General features: G+C 44.7%; 1 protein-coding gene, 1 long non-coding RNA gene and 1 pseudogene across 2 annotated transcripts; all 3 read left to right on the top strand.

Moving 5' to 3' along the window:
• Window positions 1-6,131: 6,131 nt before the first annotated feature.
• On the top strand, window positions 6,132-11,981 carry LOC123149815 (putative disease resistance protein RGA1; annotated as a pseudogene).
• A 466-nt stretch (window positions 11,982-12,447) lies between these two features.
• On the top strand, window positions 12,448-12,892 carry LOC123149665 (uncharacterized). The gene is made up of 3 exons (XR_006474807.1): window positions 12,448-12,517; window positions 12,615-12,717; window positions 12,813-12,892. It is a non-coding gene; the product is annotated as an uncharacterized lncRNA (long non-coding RNA).
• A 298-nt stretch (window positions 12,893-13,190) lies between these two features.
• LOC123147219 (uncharacterized) lies at window positions 13,191-14,418 on the top strand. The gene is made up of 3 exons (XM_044566466.1): window positions 13,191-13,254; window positions 13,346-13,435; window positions 13,554-14,418. Exons 1-3 carry the CDS (start codon window positions 13,226-13,228, stop codon window positions 13,777-13,779), a joined length of 345 nt encoding a protein of 114 aa, XP_044422401.1. The 5' UTR covers window positions 13,191-13,225; the 3' UTR covers window positions 13,780-14,418.
• Window positions 14,419-24,454: the final 10,036 nt, after the last annotated feature.

The raw sequence follows: 24,454 nt of genomic DNA, 5'->3' as shown, positions 1-24,454 counted from the left end.
AGGGCGGCCACCAGGTCGGGAGCGCTCGCCGGGTCGTGAACGTGCTTGGACCTCCTTTCTCTGCGAGGAGGCGAGTCAACTTCTTCTTCACCACTCGAGTCGTCGCTCTCGTCCTCCTCTTCATCCAAGTGCCACTCGCCACTCTCACCTCCGCTCGCTTCTCCCTCGAGATCCTGCTCCTGCTCTCCGTTGGGCATGGAATACATATCAACAAGGGCCTGAAAACAACGAACAAAAGGAAGACAGTCGGCCGTCAGCAAGTTGTCGCGTGGTTAATCAAGAAAACACTCAACAATGCAGAATCATACCTGTTCCGGCTTGCGCAAATGGTCGAATGGAATCACCCTCCTGGACCCCTGGGGTTATCCTTGTTGCCAGTAATGCTCCTCAACCACTGCTCTACCGTGTTCTCACTGACATCCTCCGGGTGGATCCGAGTGGAATCCTCGATTCCTGAGTACATCCACATCGGATGGTCACGAGCTTGGAGTGGTTGGATACATCGACTAAGGAAGACCTCTAGCAGGTCCATACCAGTCACTCCGTCGCGGACAAGTTGGACCACCCACTCGACCAATACCTTCACCTGCGCCTTCTCCTCTGGGACCACTCTCAAGGTGGAGGGCTTCGCCACTCGGGCCATGGAAAAGGGGCGAAGTCCGGTCGACTGACCCGGAGTCGGCTGGTCCTTGCAGTAGAACCAGGTTGACTGTCAACCCCGTACCGACTCGGGAAGGATCATGGCTGGGAAAGTGCTTTTGTTCCTCATCTGGATTCCAAGACCTCAACACATCTAGATCACCTACGTCCTCTCATCACTCGGGTTGGCCTTCTTGACCGTCTGAGAACGACACGTGAATATGTGCTTGAAGAGACCCAAGTGTGGTCGACAACCCAGGAAGTTCTCGCACATGGACACGAAAGTGGCAAGGTACACGATGGTGTTTGGGGAAAAGTGGTGGAGTTGAGCCCCGAAGAAGTTTAAGAAGCCTCGAAAGAAAGGGTGGAGAGGCAAGGAAAACCCGTGGTCGACGTGAGTGGCGAGGAGAACACACTCACCCTCACGTGGTTGCGGCTCGGTCTCGTTCTCCGGGAGCCGCGCCGATTCATGGGGGATCAGCCCCGCATCGACCAGGTCATCCATGTCGTCCTGACGGATCGCCGAGCAAATCCAGTCACCCTGGATCCAGCCCGGTGGTAGGCCGGACCTCGAGGAAGAGCTGCCCCGGCTGGACTTCTTCCCCTTCGCCTTCGCCGTCGCCTTCTTCGCGCGCTCCAGAGCCACCGTCTTCTCTTTCCCCATCGCCGCGGGCGGAGCTCGAACGAAATGGCGGCACTGAGGCGAGAGCAGGAGCAGCGAAGAAATCTGAGAAGGAGGAAGAAGAATGGGGGCGCACTGTTCAAAAACCCTGGTCCGACGCCTTATATAAGGTCACTTCCGAGTGACTGACTTGTAGGCCCGAACGATCTTATCAAATCCCGCAACAGTCGCGCACGTGATACGTGGCAAAAAAGGTGGCGCGGAGATTGAGGCGGCATGCCTAATCCATCCCGATTACTGCGGCCTCCCCCGCCCGGCGCGCTTCCCAAAATTCGAATCCCGTGAAATCCGCAGATGGCAGAACAACCCGTCAGACGGAAAATTCTTCCATATCAACACTCAAAACTTAACAATGAAAGTTCACTCGACAAAACCAAGAATGGATCAAGGCGACTGAACAAGCAGTTGAAGCCATCATGAATGTTCATTCAACCTCTGGGCAAGACATTCTCAAAGCGCAAAAGCTGAATCGGAGAGGTTATCAACTCCTTCTCCACTCGAATCCTGAACCATTCGGGGGCTAATGATGAAGCTATGTACCTAGGGTAGGGTCATAGACCTGACCTAGACATCCTCCCCTAGGACACCACCCTAAAGCCAGGATCATTCAAAGGGTACCATCATCCACTCGACCAGAGACGTTCCACTCGGAAGAATCAATGTCACTCGACCGTTGCAGAAGTCACTCGACGGGCAGAAGAGCTAAAGCCACTCTGCATGAACAACGGTCGAGCATTTACTTATAGGCTTAATTGTCATTTATAGCACTTTAGTATGTGCATTATCAGTAACGTTCCCTCTTCAATGTACCTTAAACCCTCTGTGACGTGGGCTGGCTGGGGTCCTGGCGCACTCTATATAAGCCACCCCCCTCCACAGGCGCAGGGGTTCGCACCCTCTGTAATACACACGCATATAATTCAGTCGACCGCCTCAGGGCTCCGAGACGTAGGGCTGTTACTTCCTCCGAGAAGGGCCTAAACTTGTAAAACTCGCCTGTACAACTCCTCCATAGCTAGGATCTTGCCTCTACATCCCTACCCCCCCCCCATTCTACTGTCAGACTTAGAACCACGACAGCAGCCAAACCTAACTTCTAAGACTTGAGGTCCTAACCAGGACTCCTGCCGGGTATGGGGCACCCACCAGTCTAGCGCACTCCTCAACCAGGATGCCTACCGGATATGAGGCCGCCGCAGCCACCTGCCACCAATCCATCTTCAGTGTTGTACTGCTGCATCTACCTTGCTCGGTCTAGCTGCCGTCGACGCCACCACGATGTCAGACAACGCCACCATCCTGTGCACGTCCATCATCACATGCCCACCGGCGAAACCTTGCTGCTCCATGCCGCTGAGACCCGCCGTTGTTGATGTGCCAGATGCCACGCCGCGAACACCACATGTTGCCACTGGTCCCATCCCTTCCGCCTGTAGTTCCTCTAACCGAGCACCCAAACGCCCCAGGCAGCGCCTCCAAGAAGGGTACGACACGCGCAATGCCGCCGTCGTCCAATCTAAGGAGATTTTGGGTTTTCACCCGGGCATGGGGTCGGGGTGGAGGGCAGGGACCTCGACGGCGTCTGCAAGGAGGAGAACGGCGACTCTGGTCGTCGCCACCATCGGGATGAACGAGTCATCTAGAGTTTCCTCCGGTCCGATGGCACCTCTACCAGCCCCCGCGAACACACCAAGGCCGACGACCGTGATCGTAAGCCACCAAGTGCAGCGGGAGAGAGCCTGCAGCGCGGAGGAGATCCATCGGCACCTCACCGCCCACGCGGTCAAGACGACATCCATCCACTCCCCGCGAACGTGGCCAGCCGAGGGCCTCGTCGCCATGCCTAACAGGGCCGCCGCCCCAAGTCCAGGTTCCTCCATGATGGCCGGAGTGGCGAGATTCGCCACGAACGACGAGATTCGGCACCGCGCGGCTGACGCCATCGCCCAAGCCCGCCGCCGCCGGGAGCCCGCACGCTGCCGGGAGTCCCACACCCATGGATCTTGACGCTCGTGCACCGCCGCAAGCCCGTCGTCACCAGGATCCGCCACACCGTTGGGAGGGCCGCACCCCGCGGATCAGGATGCCCGCGCCGCCGCAGATCCGGGAGAAGAAGGAGAGACCCTCCACCGCTACCGCCGCACGCACGGGCTTTGCCCGGCGTCGACCATCGGCAGCGGCGGAGGGGGAGAAGGGCGTTGGAGGGTTACTAGGCGGCGGCGGCGGCTGAGCCCTCCTGAGCCGCCCACGGGGGACGCAACGCGAGAGGGAGGTGTGATCATATCTTCATCTTTCTAACATAACAGATTCACTGTCTAAATAGTTTAGGACATAGACATGGTCTGTAAAGTAATTCTTCGTCCATATATTTTATTTTAGACACACGTACCAGGTATATATCCAAATAAAAAACAATTGTTTTTAAAGGAGATTGAAACCACTGTCATCTGCATCATTTTTATTGAAGTTAATGCAAGGCAATGAAGCTAAAGTCATTAACAGGTAGAGTATGAAACTAAGACAACTATGGAAGAACCATTAAAATTATGAAATTAACATCAACAACAAAGTCTACTTCTTCCTCAACAACGCCTTAAATATGGGCACGCCTCCACGCCGACATCGTCATGTCGAGCCGAAGACAACAAGGACAAAGACTATCATCTTAGTTGTCAAGACCAACCAATGAAGGCAAGCACGATGCAAGTTCATCACCGCTAGGCCCGGCGCTGGAACACCATCTCAATTGTGGATCTTCCGATAGTTGCACCAGCTATCCCTCCACGCTAGGCCGGAAAGGCGCTCCCTGCAGATGGGTGACACGTAATCCCACTGTAGACCAACCCCATGGGATTCGGAGTTGCTACCCATGATGTGGCACGGATTTGGTACAATTGTGTGAAATAGCATGTAGAGTCTACCATGACCCCAATGCTGCTACCCTGGCATCGTCCTAGTGAACGAACTTACCGCAGAAGAAACTCATAGTGCCTGTGCCGAAGCCCATGTGCCACTAGCATGAGAGGAGCAATTCAACTATCATCACTTTGGATGCTGCCCTAGCTTCCGACCCACTCGTTTACACAAGGGCTCCTCCATGAGCACACGACGGCCCTTGGCCGTGAACGTCAAGATCCCTTCCTCCTCTCGTAGGATATGATGCGTCAGCATCTCTTTCATCGCTTGATACCACTGGCTGTCCAGATTAGACGTCGGCGATGGCGAACTCACCACGTGGCGGCCCACACTACAAACGGCGGCGAAGGTGAGCCCAGTACCATAGGGCACAGTCAATCCACGTACCGATCACAAGTGCATTGCCTCCTCCACTATATCACGAGATCGAGCTCCCACATCGCGAGCCAGGATGAGATCGATGGCACACTGTCATCGGTGTCGCTTGATGGAGTACGACCGGCCGCCACAGTGCGACTTCCCGAGCGGCGCACTACTATCGACGAGTGTTGTGAGTGGGGTGCGGAGACTGCCGCCAACAATAAAAATGTTTGCTGGACATAAGTTTCATGAGGAAGTTAGATATTTCATGAGGAAGTTAGTTATTGTCCATTTTGGCAATTAGTTATATACCAATTGTGAACCCTAAAAATGTTTGCTGGACATAAGTTCTTAAACTTCCTATATTATGTGGAGTATAGGCAACCGATTTCTCATCACGGGAGAACCATCTTCTATCCCGATTGATTTATAAGTATCTATGAGGCATGGGTTTCACCTTTCGGTTCCGGTGGTTTTTCTATTCATGTGTTTAAAGAATTGAATCATTATTTAGTAAAAGTATCCAAATATCCTTTTCGTAAAAGTATTCAAATCATTTTACAAAGTTTTATTTTACTATGGAGGCTTTTTATTGATTCCTAGTATTGCATCAAGAAATAGAAATACCATATGAAAATCAAAATTATTTTCCACAAAATCATTTATAGGAGTACACAACTGAATGACAAATCAGAGCCCTGTTCCTCACGCCATGGCCGGTGCGGCACCTCGACCTGCGGTTCCGCTTCCCGTTCGTCATCGATCCGCGGTTGCACTCGCGTGCAGATGAGGCAACCAACGGTGGGTCGCAGCAATTTCCTTCCATCGAGTAAGGCAGTATTCGCTTGTATACTGCCTTGGCTCGTGCTTCCGTTTTAGATCTAGCTAGCTTAGTACTAGTACTTACTACTGTAATTATGAGTTAACTGAAGAGGATGACAAGAGCAAGAGTACAGACACTAAACAAGAAGAACATCCTCTTTGCAAACAATACTAGTGGTTATCAGCGATGGAGCCGCGTCGAGTTCGGGTGAAGAGGCGATCCGTCATTCTTTACTTCGGTGGCTGCTGTGGTGGTGCTGGAGACAGGTGACGGGCGTTGCTGTCAAGCTCAGAGATGTTTTGTTATCTTTTCAATTTTGTCATGTTGGTCTTTACGTGACTTGTACTTTGTTCTTTATGATATAAATAAGACACGTATTACCATGCAAAAAAAACTAATGAAAAATGGCCACGTTCCTCATGGATCTGTATCTACTCATGCTGTGTGTGTCTATGTCGATCACCAACACCAAGCCTGATTGTCCAGACACTAAACGAGCTGTGGCTCCCCATCCCGTTCACCATCGATCGCCTCACATGCACGCGCGTGTGCAGATGAAACAAGGCATTAGCAACGCTCGGTCGCAGCGATTTCCATCGAGTCAATGCAGCAGGTCACTCTGCTCTTCTTCCTTTAAAATTCTGCACCTTTTTGTCCCGTGCTTTGTTGCTTAGCACATGGACTGTCTTCTGCCTCGGATTCCTGATTGATTTTCTTATGCTGGCCTGGCCCGTGCTTCAATTTCAGATCTAGCTCTCTTAGTTGCACAAAACTTTACTAGGTATCGCTAATTGCAGAGGATCACATCAACCCACCAGAGGCACACATCCGAACAGCTATCTTAGCTTGCTCATACAACCTCTGTCATACATACCACCAACCACCATAGTTAACCTGCCTTTTGGGCACCGGAGCAAATGGAGGCGGCGATCGGCGCGGCGAACGGGCTCATCGGCAGCGTGCTCAATCTGCTGTCCAATGAGTTCGTGGAGGCGTTTGTTGCCAGCTCCCAGCTCGGCCTCAACTACACGGAGATGAAACGTGATCTCTTGTTCACGCAAGGGCTACTGCAAGAGGCCCAGGCGAGGGGCAAGGGTGTGAGCAACAACAACGGTCTGCGGGAGCTGCTGAAGGAGCTCAGCGCCAAAGCCGATGAGGCTGAGGATGCGCTGGATGAGCTCCACTACTTCATCATCCAAGACCAGCTCGACGGCACCCACTATGCGGTGCCCGACATGGGTGATGACCTCCGTGGCCATGCTCGCCACGGTCGACATGCCCTTCGCTACACTGTCGGTAACTGTCTTGCATGCTTTTCTTGTTCGCGCATGAAAGACCATGATGATGGTGTTGCTGCTGCTGTCATTACTGATAGTCCACCCAATGCAATTTTGAACCCTGGTAGTGATGGTAATGATGGTCCAGTTGCTAAGCTGTCGTTCGATAGAGTTATCATGTCCAAAAAAATCAAGTCAGTGGTAGAGGAAATAAAATCCCTACGTGACCGTGTCTCCAAGTTGCTCCAGCTAATTCCAAACCAAAGCACCACCACAACAGTTACCCAAAGACACCGTATCATAGGGTCAAGCATTTTCCAAGATACATTGTGTGGGAGCACTGGTAGAAAAAGGGCTTGTTGTCCAGGTTCCCGAACCGGGACTAAAGCGGGACTAAAGGGTCGGTAGTACTAAAGGAAATATTCTGATTTTTTTTTGAAATTTTTTTAATTTTTTTTATTTTCAAATTTCTGAATTATTTTAATCTCTAATCTCTAACCACCCCTCATCACTGCTCAATTTAATCTCTAATCACCCCTCATCATTCCAAATCATCTAACTTCCCGGACGGTCACCCATCCTCCCACTCCCTCAGCCTGAGCACGCTTAACTTCTGGGTTCTATTCTCCCTCGTTTCCAAGTCCGCACTCGTTGTTTTCCTGACAATAGTAAGATGTCAATCCTATTAACCCTCAGGAGTTTAGCTTGAGCATGAAGTCACACATTTCACTGTTTAAGTTTGAAACTATTGTTCTAAAAAATAATAATTTTTTAGTAACACTAATATTTCTTGAATAAGTAGTTTGACCATTGTTTGACCACAGTTTGACCATAGTTTGACCAGATTTGACCAAAATTCAAAAAAACTGAAATAATTATTTAATAACACTAATATTCTTGAATAATTATTTAGTAACACTAATACTTCTTGAACAAGTAGTTTGACCATAGTTTGACCAGATTTAATGAAAATTAAAAAAAACTGAAATTTGAGCATAACTTTTTTTCCTTTTGGAATTTGAGGATTCTACAAATTTGCAAACAGGCCATAGGCCGTCTTCATCGGATGTAACTTTTCGAGTAGATGATTTTTCATATAAAAAACTTTTTAATCCAAGTTCGTATGCAAAAGTTATGCCCATTTTACAAATGCCAGAGAGATTTTGTAAATAAAGTCGAAATTCATATTTGTAAATTTTCCCAACAACTAGACCACATATCACATGGGAAACTTATTTTATTTTATTTTTTTGACATTTCCATCATTTTGTTTTGTTTTTTCTAAAACTGAAAAGGCGGTCCAGGGGGGGTGTTTGAAAATGGGACCTTTAGTACCGGTTCGTGCCATGAACCGGTACTAATGCCTCAAAGCACATTAGTCCCGATTGGTGGCACCAACCGGTACTAAAGGTCTAACCTTTAGTACCGGTTGGTGCCACCAACCGGAATTAATGGGCATCACACCCTTTAGTCCCGGTTCGTGGCATGAACCGGGACTAAAGGGCCCAGGTGAACCAGGACTAATGCCTTAGCCGCACGAACCGGGATAAATGCACCCATTGGTCCCGGTTCTGGACTGAACCGGGACAAATGGGCTTACCCGGCCTGGACCAAAGCCCCCTTTTCTACTAGTGGAGGAGAGCTATTTTTGAGAAAACTGTAGATGATATCCTCACTACTGCCACAGAGCATTGTGAACCCCTTTCTGTTCTTCCTATAGTTGGTCCAGGGGGTATTGGAAAGACAACTTTCACCCAACATCTGTATAATGATAATAAGATAAAAGAGCACTTTGCTGTTAGGGTTTGGGTATGTGTATCAACTGATTTTGATGAGCTTAGACTCAGCCAACAGATCCTTAGCAGCATAGAAGGAAGCACCTCTCAATATCAGACAACAAGCTTAGATCAGCTGCAAATATCCATAACAGAGAAACTCAAGTCAAAAAGGTTTTTAATTGTCTTTGATGATATATGGGAATGCAATGGTGAGGGATGGAAAAAATTGTTAGCTCCATTCATGAAGGGGAAAGCCAAGGGCAACATGGTTCTTGTCACAACTAGGTTTCCAGCTAAAGCTGAAATGGTGAAAACAACCAGCCCAATAGCACTCCAAGGTCTAGAGTCTGATGACTTCTTCACATTCTTTAAATCATTAATATTTGGGGTAAACAGGCATGAGTATTGCCAGGAGGAATTAGATGATATTGCAAGAGATATTGGAAATAAACTGAAGGGTTCACCACTAGCAGCCAGAACAGTTGGTCGTTTACTGAGGAAGAACATTTCTCGGGAACATTGGAATGGAGTTCTTGAAAACAATGAGTGGCAAAAGGAGGAAAATGTTGATGACATTATGCCATCATTAAGGATTAGCTATGATTACCTTCCTTTTCATCTAAAAAAATGTTTTTCATATTTTTCCTTGTTCCCCGAAGATTTTCAGTTTAACAAGTTAGATATTACGTATTTTTGGATTGCACTAGGAATCATAGAAAAAGATGAGAATTATCTAGAGGAACTAGTAGATAATGGTTTTGTTGTGGAGGATGTTGATTTTTTTGAGAAACAATGCTATGTAATGCACGATTTATTACATGAACTGTCTCGAAATGTTTCGTCACAAGAGTGCCTCAACATATGCCGTTCAAGTTTTAGAGTTGATGCCATCCCACAAACTGTTCGACACTTATCCATCACAATGAAAGATATAATTGAAGAGAACTTTAAGGGAGAAATGGTAAAATTGAGGAGCAAGATAGACGTTAGCAATTTGCGGGCTTTGATGATTTTTGTTGCAGAAACAACCGATGGATTTTTGAAATATATTTTTAAGGAAATAGAGGGTCTTCGTGTCCTATATATAGTAGCGAAATCCCAAAACTCTTTGCCAAACTTTTCAAAACTTATCCACCTCCGATACCTAAAAATTGATATGAGACCAGATCAGTACAACGAAATGACATTTCCTAGTACAATATCCACATTTTATCATTTGAAATTCTTAGACCTTACAAGCCATTCTAGATATAAATTACCTAATGACATTAGCCGCCTTATCAATTTGCGCCATCTTTTTGTTGACGAAGAACTCCAATACAATGTTCGTGGAATCGGAAAGATGAAATGTTTGCAGGAGCTAAAAGAGTTCTGTGTTAAAAAAGAGAGTGTTGGATTTGAACTGACAGAGTTGGGGAAACTCACAGAGCTTGGAGGAGAGCTCAGCATACATAATCTTGAGAAGGTGGCAACCAGGGATGAAGCTACAGAAGCCAAGCTTGTGTGTAAAAGAGATTTGAAAGAGTTGACGTTAGTTGGGGTACAGATCACCAACATAGCACAGAATCTGATGTTCTGGATGCTCTTCAGCCACACCATAATCTTGGTGCACTTAGCATTATAAATCATGGTGGTATGACTGGTCCTAGCTGGTTGCGTGGTGACATTAGCATCAAAGGCTGGGGTCTGTCCACCTAGAGGGTGTGTCTTGGAGCACCCTTCCACCTTTTGGGCAGCTATTGCATCTCACGTCACTCACATTGATCAGGATTTCTGCACTTCGTGAGATCAGACCTGGCTTTGGTGCCGTCACAGACAAAAGCTTTGTGTGTTTGAAGCGGATCGTTCTTGATAGTTTACCTGAATTTGTGGAGTGGGTTGGGGGAGCTAATGCCCATTCTTTTTCAAGGCTAGAATACGTCAGATGTGTAGATTGTCCCAATCTCTGCGTGATGCCCTTTCTGGGGAGCTAATGTCTCGTTATTGCCCAAAGTTGTCTCTGCCACCCATGCCTCACACGTCCACGCTGACATTTTGTCGTGTGGCACTTCCTTCTTCATTGCTTAGTTATTCTGAAGGGCACATGATCATTGATGGGTATAGTGGTGGGCTGTCAGCGGAGCTCAATAAACTGAAATCCATAGCAAGATTATATTTCTCCGAATGCAGCATCACGTGCCCTGGACTGCAGGATATCACTTGCCTCGAATCAGTTAAAGTAAAGGATTGTCCCAACTTGTTTCGGTGGCCCATCGAAGCAGCTCACACCATCAGGCCTTTCCCTGCTTCCCTCAAGGAACTTAAGATCAAAGGAGAGTCAGGCATGCAGTCAATGGTTCTTCTCTCAAACCTCACTTGTCTCACAAGTCTAAAACTGGTGGACTGCGAGAATTTAACAATGGATGGGTTCAATCCTCTCATCAGAGTCAACCTTGATGATTTGATGGTGTATAACACAGATAAGTGTCTTGGCCGCTCTGTATCAGCGGATATGTTCTCGGAATTGGCGGGAGCAAGGACCAACCTATCATTGCCGACAGGCTCCTTCCGATTGAGATTGCTTAAAGTGGATTGCATCTCAGCGGTGCTTGTTGCTCCCATCTGCACCCTCCTCGCCGCTACCCTCGAGGTTTTAATATTCATTCATGATCAGCGGGCGGAAAGCTTCACGGGAGAGGAAGAGAGAGCTCTTGAGCTCCTCACATCCCTTAAGTTCTTCACTGTTCGGAATTGCCCGAATCTGCCGTCCCTTCCTCAGGGGTTATACAGCCTTCCTTCTCTTCAGCAAATAGTTGTCGGTTGTTGTCCTCAAGTCCAATCTCTGCCAAAGGGCCCCTTCCCCACTTCACTGAAGGCACTACGCGCAACAGGTTGCAGTCCCGAGTTACAAGAGCAAATTGAGAAATTAGAGGGAAGCCTACCAGGTTTTGATACTGATTCTGAGTAACACAAGGTAACAACACGCCTCCTGCTATCTATCTAGCATGCTTCCCTTTTTTTTCTTATGTACGAGGAAAGGAAATATCTCCCACGATTCTACTGTTTTGTACTATACTAACTATACAATAACTTGTTGCAGTAAAAAAAAATAACACCTTGTTAACTCTGATAGGTGGCTTAATTGCATGTTGTAGTAAAAAACAAATTGCGGGCACAGCTGCTCCTTTCAACCTCATCGTGTACATAAGTCGTCAAACCTTTCGGCTGACTCTTACAGAGATAGAAGACAATAGATCACCATCTGGTCAGGATCAATGCAAGTCATGTTGCAGGTCCACACGTCAGTCAATCAATCCATTTGCCGGCCGGTTAATTGGTAAAGCGCGCACAAAACCAACCTGTACTTGTACTCATTCTGATGTGCATATCAGTTATACACTGTACAGCTATCTGACCTTGTATATCTTCGTTTTCTACACAGTTGTGCTGCTTGTTTTATACACTGCAATGCTGCGTGCAAAATTTTGAAGACCAAGAAGACACTATATCCATATATGGACCTGAAGGTGAATGCATGCTTATGTATTTTTCATTCATGGTTAGATACAGTGTCATCTGGAATGTGGGTTTGTCTGAGCATTTATATGTTGGTTTTCTAACCTAACGTTCTTTACTACTATGGTTCTGCAGAACAATTAGGGCCAACAGTGGATTTGGAATTCAGTACTAAATTGGTTGCTCCAACCAAACAATAACAGTAACAAAAGTATCCTAAAGTAGCAGCTGTGTGGTTCTACCATGAACACTGGAGTCTTGGAATGATGATCAGCTGTGGAAAGCATCATGGAAGAGGAAGACAAAACGCTTTGAATGCATATGGTGTAAGCAGCACACCTTATTAGCTCCATTTTTGGTGGCATAATGCAACTATTTTCCCCTTACCCTTTTCTGGGTATCTCAGTTCTAAAACGTGTACGTTATATGCAATATTGGAACAGGTGTCATTTTTCATGCTCTTGGACGGTCCATGGGACCACCAACTGCCAACTATATGATGTTTCGCTAACCGGCATCCTTCAGAGGTTCAGTTCCTAATTAGCAGGTTCATCAACTGACCAACTCAAAGTAATGAATTATATCAGTGAGTCCCCTTACCTTGCTTGTCTGTGAGTCTTACATTCATTACTTGGATTCTGCAGAACCATTACAACCAACCGTCAGCTTTGCTTCTGGAAATTCAGAACTTGGTTGTTGCATCCAAACTATAACAGAAATGGAAGCGTATGTTTTGATGTCCTTAAGGTGAATGCATGTTTGTTTCTGCTATACATAAATGTTCCTTTCTTTTAAATAATTAAGAGTCTGATCGTTATCCTAACCTGTGTGGTATGTTTCAGGTGTCAGATCATACAAGTCTTTTCATTGGTTCCTCGGAGTATCGGCCGATTCGCTTGTCTGCATGCGCATTGGCATACTTCCTAGTAACTGGGCAGCTTCTGTTTCACGACATAATCAGTTCGGATGCAAGAGCAATTTCTCCTCTGTTCAGGTATACTGATCTAGCTAAACAGTTTTAGATGATACAAGTGGTTGTTAATTGGTGTATATGGTGTAGGAAGCACACCCTTTTTTTTCTCCATTCTTGTTGTTTAAATCAAGAATGTTTAATTAGCCTTTTTATCTGAATATATCTGAATACTAATAAAAGCATGTTTCTGCAACATTGGAACAGGTTGATTATGGTGTCACCGACGGCCAATTACATTATGCGCAGACTATGGAGATTGCTTTATGTTGACGTTTCACTTACATGCGTCAGAGTTTCTACAACTTTGGCAGGTTCACCTGTTGACCGAATCTAATTGATAATAAACAGAGCATTCATATTCGTGAGTTTCTGAATCTTACATTCATTACTCGGTTCCTGCAGTGCAGAACAATTAGACAGTGAATTGACAAGTTGGCATTCAGAAGTTAATTGCCTCGCCGGAGCTGCAGTTGTTCATCCGTCGTTCCAAAGGTAAGTAATTACATCAAAAGGTGATGATTCAGTGTGTGTTTAGTGAAGTCACATTACATCTTGTCATTGTGACATGTTGATTTTCTGGTACTGAGCATGTTGGGTGATCATCGTGCAGGTTTCACCTCCTTGAATTTGATGAGGCCAGACACTTGGCTCCTCTGTTTTCTTCCCCAAAGGACCGCCTGATCCTCCCTCCCCACCGCCGTCTCTTTCCAGCCTCCGCCACCGCCTTCTCCACTCCTATGGCATTGCCTCGCCACCATCTCTTCCACCGCGTCTGCTCTGGCCAGACCTTGGCGCCGCCGCCACTTCCGGATCTTGCTTGCCGCTACCACTGGTGAGCTAAGCTCCCCACCACACCATCTTCCTCCACCTCCCCACTTAGTCCTTGTAAAAATATACACTGTTTTGAGCAGCATCAGTATGAACTAGTTAGGTTCTCAAGCGTGCATCATGTGGTGCATGTACATGAAACACACCTTTCATCACTAACACAAATCATATTGGATCTCTTCGCTCTCTGAAAAATGCCTCTTTACACTCCTTTCATCACTAACACAAATCATTTTGGCGATGGTCCACCATGATCACTGCTCATCTTGCCGGATCGGTCGACGGGAGCATGCAGAGAATGGACAGAAGTTGGCACACCAGAGATGATGACGACGACGACGACGGTGATGCAGCCTCGGAAAATCATGCAAGCCTACTGTAAACTTAGTTACAAGTCTGAAATTTAATGGTTGCGGTTCAGTTCGAGCTACCAATCAAAGAACCTGAGAAATAAAAGGTTCAAGTGTTGTAACGAACTGCTGCTTCAGAGTTCAGAGTGGACAGCCAGCTGTGACATGCTATAACTTAACTGTAGCTTGTCAACCCTGACGAACCTAAAGCATCGTTTGCTCTTCGGATATGGAGTAGAAATTAGTGTTAAGCAGAACATGTTGAGCAAAGAGAAAAGTATACTTTTCATCCCTCAATTCTTCGTGAAGTCTAGATTTGGTCCCTTAACTTCAAAACCGGACAACTTGCATCTTTAACTACTGAAACTGGACAAGATTCATCCCTAGTCATGGTTTTTGTCCGGTTTTGGTGTTGTCACACCCCAGTTTTGACCGTGCCGACTCAAATCCGCGTACATTTTCTAATTCCGCTTAATGTTTTCAAATTCGGGTACTTTTTCAAATACGTGAACTTTTAAAAAAATTGTGTACTTTTTCCAAATCCGCGTACTTTTTCCAAGTACACATATTTTTTAAATCCGCGTACTTTTTTAAAGTTCATGTGGTTTTTTCAAATTCGTGTAATTTTCTAAAATTGACGTACTTATTCATATTCGCGTACATTTTTTTGGATTCGAAAATTTTATGCGAACTTGAAAACGTACGCGGATTTGAATTTCTTTCACGCAAAATAGAAAAAAAATGTGTGGAGTTGAAAAATTATGTCAACTTGAAACAAGTATCTGAATTTCAAACAAAGTTCATGGATTGGAAAAGGAACATGGATTAAAAAAATACACCAACTTTACAAAGTATGCGGATTTGAAACAAGTACGCAAAATTCAAAAACACTTCATAGATTTGAAAAAAAGTACTTGGATTTGATAAAATCACACGAACTTGAAAAAATACACTGATTTGAAAACAGTACACAAATTTCAAAAAGTTCATGGATATGAAAAAATTAGACGAATTTGAGTCAGCACCGGTCAAAACCGGGGTCAGTCAGCACTAAAACCGGTCAAAATCGAGAGCAGGGACGAACCTTGTCCGGTTTCGTTAGTTGGGGATGCAAGTTGTCCGGTTTCGGAGTTGAGGGATCAAATTTAGACTTCACCTAAAGTTGAGGGACGAAAAATATACTTTTCTCTTGAACAAATAATTTGTCCACTCTTGAATTTATTCCCTTTACAGTCTTTGTTTTCGCCGTCTGAAATTTGTTCCGGCTTTCCGTTGCTTTGCTCTCGACCCGTATAGCTGCAAGTTTTTTGAGACAAATGTGTTGGTTCGCCGCTGTCGGTCCGACTCGACGACCCACCGCGGTGGCAACGGCGACGGAAACGGGATCTCGTCTTCGTCTTCCTCGGCGGCAGCGGCGACAGGCTCACTCACCCCTGTACCTCAACCTCGATTGCAGACCCCCGACTCCTCCGTAGGAATTCTTGTATCTCTGGTAGACTAGCGGCATAACAGCGGCCGGTGCGCGGGCGGGAGGTGGACCGCCTACTTCTTCCCCGACTCCGGTGCCCTTTGTCGATTTCAAAGGTCCATGTGAGGTGAGCGGTGAGCGTACCAAATTTACCAGCTTTACTTTACAAGCTGTGTCTTGCACCTGATGAGGCATTTCCTGTTTCCGTGCACTGAAGGTGGCTGCTAGAATGCCTAACCAATCATTTCAGTTCTTTTTCTTTCCTAGATTCACATTGTTTAGCTGGATAATTGAACTGATGAAACATTGGCTTATAATCTACTAAATTGCCACCCGACTTAGTATTTCTAAAGTGTGGGATGAGCTCGAGGTCAACGGATCTGGAGGTGTACGATTTGGATCTGTTGACCGTCATGCCTTAGAGGGTAGGAGATCGACGGACGGGAGCTTGTGGGTGGAGGGAGTGGACTGGAGGGGAGAGGAGTGGAGTGGAATGTGACTAGGGTTTTGGCTGGAGTGCAGATAGGGCTCATTTTATGTGGGGCCAGGTGGGCCAGTGTCTATGTGCTTCTCGTGGAGGGCCGCACCAAGTATGGGCAGAGCAGATGCGCGGAGAGGAGTGGGCGGTGAGGCACCGGGGCAGGAAAACAGAGGAGGCTTGGAAGGAGACGGCGGTGTGGACAGGGGACGAAAACAGAGGAGGCTGAACGCCCCTTTTCGAATCTTGAACCATAGCTTCTTCCTCAACCTGCACATAGTACATGAAACGGATCAGCAACGCAAATAGGCACAAATGCTTTGGGTTTTAGCAGGGAGCTGGTCGCCGATGGATGCTTTCGCCTCGCGTGAGTATCCTTCATTTCCTTGGGCGGAACGTGCTTGTCTCACCTCGCCTTGTGCAGCGGTAGCCAGCAACAAGTTGTAGCAGCAGATGAGGGACTGCCTAGATTGGGATCAGAGTAAATGAATTGATTTTAAATCCATGTTCTACAACTCAAAGGTAACCTTTCTGGTACTCCCTGTAGTTTCTAAGTTTTGTGTTTGTTAAATTTAGTCGATGCCACCCCCGCAAAAAAAAAAGTCGATGCCAAGAATTGTTCTTCATAATCCAATCATAGCATAGGATTAGTGCCTTTAAAACTGGTAGCAATTCATGATTAATTTTGTGATGACACCAAAATCAATTTTTTAATGGTTGTCGATTGCATTCCAATCGAACCCAAATTGCTCAATTTTGATTTATGACTGTTGGACTAACAGAAGCTATTCTTCAGAAACCCCTTCAGAACCAAGTAATCAGCAGCAGCAACAACAAAGCCAAGTGTTCAACACACAATTTAAACATTAGGAGAGTATAGCGACCAGATGTTTGTAACATTTACAACTGTAATTTACTCTTCCATAAGAAAGGAAAACGCACACGCAATTTCGAATTACAAATAAGAAAAAACTCGAATAATTCCATATTTTCCCTTTCCAGATGAAATCACACATTTTCTTGGGATGGGTGGCTGGGCATGGTGTTGTTATCTTGCTCCCTGTTTATCGCCCGGATGCCAGCGTGAGATAGCAGAGCCCAGATGTGGGTTAGAAACTCTCCCCCTTTTGCAAGGCGTTCCAAGTGCCCGTTGACATTATCTGATGGTGCAATGTAGACGATGGTCTCCGACCAGAATTCCTCCATCACCTTCCACCGCCCAGCAGCATCCAAGCACTCAAGCTGCTTCCCCAGCTTCACTCCCTGCCTGAACATGGTCTTCTTCTCCTGCTCTTCTAAATTCTTCATGACCTCAAATTTGGCATGCGTGGATGTACATTTTCCGAAAGCTTTGCGCATCTCTTGCATCAGCATGGCTATGGGCATCTCCGTATCTATGTAGTCTGAAAGCAGTTCTGGGGCGGAATCTATCAAGTATGCACAGTATCTTGACAACCAGACTGCAACTTCACGGTGGCACTTTATGTTTTTATCTGTTTCCTTGGCATTAGGCAGAGCAGCATAGGTTAGAGCAATATCGCAGTACTCAGTCGCAATGTGCCAAATTAGCATGATCTCTGTCTGAGTTTGTCCATTCAGTGCCCACAAGAATTCTCCCAGCACTCCATTGCGGTCTAGTGATGACTTGCCGTTAGTTAGAGGATCTTCACTCATTTTAATGGACCTTGCCATAGCTCCCTTGACCAAGCTACACACGCGCACCCTGTTTGTCCTTTTGCCAAGATTGGAGGTGCTGAACAACATCACAAGTGGGTGTGGAGGGCGTTCTGTGACATACTGCAGATGTCTGGCAAAAGATTTGTTGTCTGAAATCACCGAACTCTGTCCAATTTGTTTTGCCCAATAACTCAAAATGCTAAACTTGCTGATGGTAACAATAATCTTCAGAAAAAAAGCATTGACCCGGTAAGAAGGGTTTCTGACATATTTCTTGGTAAATGATACTTTGGCCCAGTCTGATACCAGGTAAAGCAGAGCTTGCAGAACTTCAACCACGAGAATAATGGTTAGAACAAGTACAGTAATGAGAGTATCAGCAGTCTTGGTAGGCACCTCGATGATAGCAGCTTTCGTCATGACAGCCAATGAATTCTGGGTCACATAGCGTAAAACAACAGATATAAGAAGTATCCTCAGAATCCACATTGCAAAGAACAATTTCTCCCACTTAGTGATGATACTGTATTTGGTGAAGAGAAAGTCATGATAGAACCCCAATTCTACTTCTACAATCCTGAACGCCCTTGCAATATGCCAGTCGTCTTCTTTCAGCAGCAATCCCTTCAAGACAAAATCACGGGTTTCAGGAAGGCCGGCTTCAGCACATTCCATCCCATGGTACTGCCGTCTCAAGAGCTTAAACAAGGCATATGATAGGCAAAAATCTTTCAGTTTCGTGGAACGACCTGACTTGAAAAGCGTGCTTTCCGATTTCCAGACCTCGTCAATGCCGATTGTTACGTCTCTACCGCAGCGAATAGGGTACTTGTAGCCTTCCATGGTTTCAGGGTTGAACACACTAGGACCTTCCTCTCTGGCCTGCTGCTTCATGAAATGAGCAACTCGTATGGTGGAGAAGTCAACGCCTACCTTCCAGCACGAGATAACTTTCACAAAATTTGTGAGCAGCACAATCAAGTTGAGGATCATGATAACAGGGGTGATGGATATAGACTCGATAGATTTAGCCTCAAGACTGAATATTTCTGCGGTGCTATAAGGGAAAAGCAGCTTAATGTTAATTGCTGAGTAGAGGGCATACTGAAACAGCTCGAACAGATGCTTCTTCCACTGCTTGTTGTCGTCAAGATCGTAGGATGTCACCACGTTGGTGCATCCAGCAACCAGGAACAAGGAGACGGCCCAGACGGGGTACATGACATTCTTCACCGGGGAAGTCTGCATCATGCCCAAGGCGTAGGTGACCAGAGGGAACGACATGGTGTAGGACACCCACGCGCCGCCCTGGATGAGGGCGTTGCTCGACTGCCGCCTGCAGGAACAGAGGAGCAGCTGGAGGAGCAGGAGCACGGCTGCGGCGAGGACGAGTGCCTCCACTTGCGTGACTATGCTCCGTGGGTTCTCGAGCCACGGCGAAAGAGCTTCCAACGCCTTGGTCATGTTCGTTGATCCTGGCTGCTCCAGTTGCGCCATTGGGGTTGCTGGTGTTTCAAATCTTCAGAGGCTAGGCTGGGTTGGATCTTGTTGTATGGCTTGAGGTGTGGTCGTTGCTTCTTTGTCTTTGACACAGAGATGGCTTAGGCATCTTTAAATGTCCAACTTGCACCTCAACTGCAACAGCCCCAACGGCTGCAAAATAAAGGTCCCCAACTTGACAGCCCAATTTTTATATGCCAACAAAAGGTAACAATAGAGAAGGAGACTTGGAGTCGTCTGTATATTGCTGAAAGTCGTGACAGCATATTCACATGGAAGCAATGACGTGCGCTCTGAAATAAATCCATTTGAGGGACAAGTAATTCCGGACGGAGGGAGTATTTCTTAAGGGTGAAACGACAGACTACCTGTTGTGTTGCTCGGGTTCAGAGTGATTTGTCAGATGCAGATGGCAGCAGGGCAAGACTGAGCATGCAAGAGAAATCTAATGTTATACTCCCTCCGTCCCAAACAAAATAAGAATCTCGACTTTCTACTAACTTTGGGACGGAGGGAGTATCTTATATGTTGAACATCCAAACATGGGAAACCAGAAAGTTTTGTATCTTCTTGACAAGATACATAAACTCTGGTTTGTCCAAGCAAGCTGCTTATTCAAATCGATGTTGTGAACGAATACATTTAGTACACTAACAAAGACTGGTAGCCTAGTGTAATTTGAGTGTATTTACCTCGAAATTCCACAAGGCCATGTGAAACCAGAAAGTTTCGTTGTCCAGTGCCAGGTCAAGTCTTCTCTGATGAGCGTATTGCATCCACATCAAAGCTTGTGCTTACTATGAAGCTTCCTCAGTTCCATCAGGTCACCATTGAGAGTTTGCCGGTAGTTATGAGACGATCCTTCCTGTCCATCAACTTCCTCGGAAGGAACAAAGGAATGAACGGAATCTGCAGTTTGCAGGGGGGTTCTACTGAGGTGCCGGAGCATCGGCAGGTGGGCAGTGGCAAACCTTATTGGATGTGTGGGCCGCGCGGACTATATCTCGCTTAGTGTGACAGTTTCTTCCGTCTCGCCTAAAGCTTTCGCGTACACACTGTAGCCTGTTTTCCTTGGTATGTTTCCTTCATGGATTCGTTCAATAGAGTGAGTTCGCTGGCTTCTTTTTTTTTCTTTGTTTCTTCATGGTTTTTCAGGTTTTCTACTTTTTCTTTGCTTCTTTCCCGGTTTTTACTGGTTTCTCAAAATAAAATCATTGTTTTTATTACTTTATTTCTCTATTTGTTTTTTCTTTTCTTTTTTCCTTTTTATATATTTTTTTGTTTTCATCGGTTATCTTTGTTGAGTTCTCAGGGTTTTTCTCTTTTCATTCTTTTGAATTGGCTTCTTCGTGTTTTCCATTTTCTTTGTTTTGTTTTCTATTTTTATTTTTCGTTCTTATTGGGTGTTCTTCATTTTTATTTGTTTTTCTCATTTTTCGTTTGTCTCTTTTTGGTTGAGCACAGTTAACATTCTTTTAGTACACATTCAACATTTTCCGTATACACCCAAAACAGTTTTTATATACACTAGGAGGGTCACCCCTCGCAAATGTGAGGTCTACATCTTTATTGCGTGAAAAATGTTGATTTTTTTAATGTTTTGCACATATTTTACACTCCTATTTACCGCTCTTATTATATAATACACAATATTTTAGACATTGGTACATTTTTAAGTGGTAACTTCAATATTTATTCGGTATATGAACATATGATTAGGTTGCTCATAGATAACTAAAAATGTATTATGAAAAAATAACTAATGATATTGTTTCAGTTTCCAGTCCCACATCGAGCTGAGAGAACGCCAACCAAATCAACCAACAATTTGCAAATTCACTAGATCAGGTGTTCTATGTTCTCTAGAATAGGTCTGTAGATCAGTTGTTGTTTTGTGTATGACTATAAGCCTAAGGCCTTGGTTTGGCTAATCAATGATGCCAAATCACACGTCCAAAAAAATTATATTAACTAAAGGAATTTGTTACGTTGCTGATAATAGAAATTGTGCAGAGAGCATATATTGTGTGAGGATCATCAGCACTTGCTATAAATTTGTAGGGTTCAAATTGTCTTCTGTTTTGCTATGTCATAGTACTCCCTTCGTCTAGGTGTATAAGTCACCTTACGAAAACCAAATAATCTTAAAACACTTAGGCACGGTACATTAACTTCCTTGTCATTTCTTGTTTCGTGACATATCAACCAATAAGAGATGTGGGTTGTGAATGCTTTTAATGACTTGAGACTAACAAACATGACATGCATTGGTTAGTTCATTGCATGCAATGCTATTAATTAGCAAAAAGACTTTAAGTTCTCTCGTTTTCCACTACACCTTGGTCGCGGTGCACAACTAAGATGACTTACACATCTAGACGGAGGGAGTACTATTGTATAAGTTTTCCCTAACTATCTTCGTGGTACCTCGATCCATACTATTCGATGCAATCAATGTATGCTCATCTAATGGAATTTGTGTAATTAGTACTCAAATTTGTGAAGATTTTATAATTCTTACGTCTGCATTGAATTTTCAAGGCTGCTACTATAAAGTGAGAGCATGCATGGCGTGTAGCCTTATATAAAATTCTGTCGTGAATTGAGTACTGAAACATTTGTATTCCTTTTTGTGTTTTGTACTGAACAAAGATAAGAAATGTATTTGTCTTGTGTTTTTGGTTTTGCATCTTCAAAAGAAAAGAAAACTACGTACACGTTTTTATCTCTGCCACAACATACTACCCTTTTTTGTTTTGAGAAACCGCCACGTACACAGTCCCCGAAGAAAAACAGGCAAAAAAGCTAGCATACACGATGTTGTTTTGTTTTGGATGGAGGCGCGAGTATCCTGCGGATCGAGATACGTCTTAAGCACTGTTTGCTTTTATTAAATTCCGATCAACTACAGCAGTCCGTGTCCTGTTAGGTGACTATTCTTTTATAAATAATAAAAATTCCTACGTGACTACTAGTGTGAAAAAATATCCTTTACGCGATTATACTTTTTTTTGTACAGACTATTCTTCACGTAAACACAGGGTTGCAAGATTACCTTACTAATATTGGTCAAAATTCTAATGAAAAAAATACCTCTTTACTTAAATCTAACGGCTATAAATTCTAAGTCTAATAATCAATGATCAGATCTTTTTGATTATTGTGGGAATTTCTAGCTAGTTTCTCTATATTTGACCTGTATTTTCCTTTTAGTATATATATTCCGTAATAGATAGAAGATAGATAGATGCCAATGGCCTAAATTATTTAGACCGTGAATCAGTCGTATTATTAGATAGATAAGCAAGTTACAACAAGACCTTTGTGCCATTTAAGCCGTGCCATGCATGAACAGACGAGCTTGAACATGAGATCGACAATGTGTGCATTATGAAAAAAGATGCCCTATATATGTGTTAGACATGAACATGAAAGTACGAGGTAGCAATAAAAAAGGAAACAAAATAAAAACTCCAATCTAGGTGCTCGCATGCGCTGCACTGGACCACCATAGCATCGATACATGTGATGGATGGTGGGTTGAGGTTTGTGACAAAAATACAAGATCAAGTTTGATCCTATCTTACCGTTGCTTTGCACTAGGCAATATTGAACTGAGGATGCATCCAGCAGGAAGTTGCGTTTTAAGTCCACTCAGTTCGTCCTCGTTGACGGTAGCACTTGCTGCAATGCAACAGTCACAAGCAACCAAGCTACTAGGCAGGAGTAATTAAGCATCAATATAATCAAAGAGATTAATTAATCTAGCTGATTGTGCATACCTACTTGCTTTTAGTTTGTTGATTGTGCATACTGACCTGCTACTTCTCAGACCATTTTCTTGCGATGAGTGCACTGAGGCACAACTTGCGCTTGTCCTCTTCCATTAACTAGATAATTTTCTAATTACAAAAGATTTGTGTTCAGCCATGTCTCGAGTGTTGCACCATTTCTTTCCAATTTCTTGTCGCTTTTGCCTTTTGTCCATGCATGCGATGGTGATGTTTTCTAGTACCACTTTATTAAACTAATCTAAATCTAGAACTGAAGTACGAGCCGAGACGTAGTATAGAAAACTAGGTACTCAGGTCGAGGAGGGCGGGTGACAATCAATGTGAACATGGATGAAGCTTGCTAGATATGAAAAAAAAAACATCATGATTTATATTTTTAAGAAAAAAAAAACATAGTAAGTGGGTGATATGCATTGACTGTTCCCTGTCCTACTTCTTGTCTAGCACAGATGAGCATATCCAAATTTTGGTGCTAGATCAGCTTCTAACAACAATATAACTACAAGAATAGAGCAACGAAGGTGTGTTGCCACACCATACACAACACTCCTATCATCCAAAACCGCCAGACGGATGAGCTTACCCAAGGATAAATTTTCTCTTCCACACAAATTATTAATCACATGAAACAAATGCTGTCCCGTCGGTAGGAAGCCAACGCGTGTGCCAGAGAAGCTTCTTTAATCTCAGACCTGAAACATTCATCATAAGTCAAATTAAAAAGAAACATTATTACAATTGTAACATATAATTATTTTTGTGTGCTTATCTCACTGTTAAAACCGTGAAAGGCAATAGACACAGTTGATGCTTCTGACTACTCACTTGCAAGGCATACAACTAATGAATCGGGAGCCACTAACTAGTCATGTCCATCAGCTTGCTTAGTCATTGAATCAAAACTTCACCCCCAGCGTTTGGGTTTGTCAATGTGGAGGGAGGGTGGGGAACACCTGAAGGATGATGATAATACATGAAAAAGTAAGACACCTCCTGAACCATCATGCCACACTGACATCAAGAAGGAGGCTTCTATTACTGTTATTGTTTGGATGGAACAATCAAGCCCAAAATGCCAACTTCATAATCCAAGGATAGAATGCAAAGGTCGGAGAAATGAACACAGTAAGGGAACCCAATGAATCGACATGCTCAGGTCTTTACTTTGAGTTGGTCAATAGGTGTTTGGGAACTGAAACTCTGGAGGACTAGCCTAGTGAAACATCAGCATTTCTGCAATCTGCTCAAGGTGTACTAGGCAGCTAGTGAACAAATAATCAACCTGTTCCAAAGTTGCATGGGACGCATTTTAGCACTGAGATTTTCAGCAAAATAAGTCTGAGAAAACACTCTTGCTTTAAACCAACAAGAATGCTTTAAAACTTTGATCTCAAACACAGAACTAATGCTTACAAC

Source organism: Triticum aestivum, chromosome 7A, assembly GCF_018294505.1.
Source record: "Triticum aestivum cultivar Chinese Spring chromosome 7A, IWGSC CS RefSeq v2.1, whole genome shotgun sequence".
In the NCBI taxonomy this organism is placed as follows: Eukaryota; Viridiplantae; Streptophyta; class Magnoliopsida; order Poales; family Poaceae; genus Triticum; species Triticum aestivum.
Note: the sequence above shows the minus strand (reverse complement) of the source record. Positions and strands in the feature narration are given on the sequence as shown.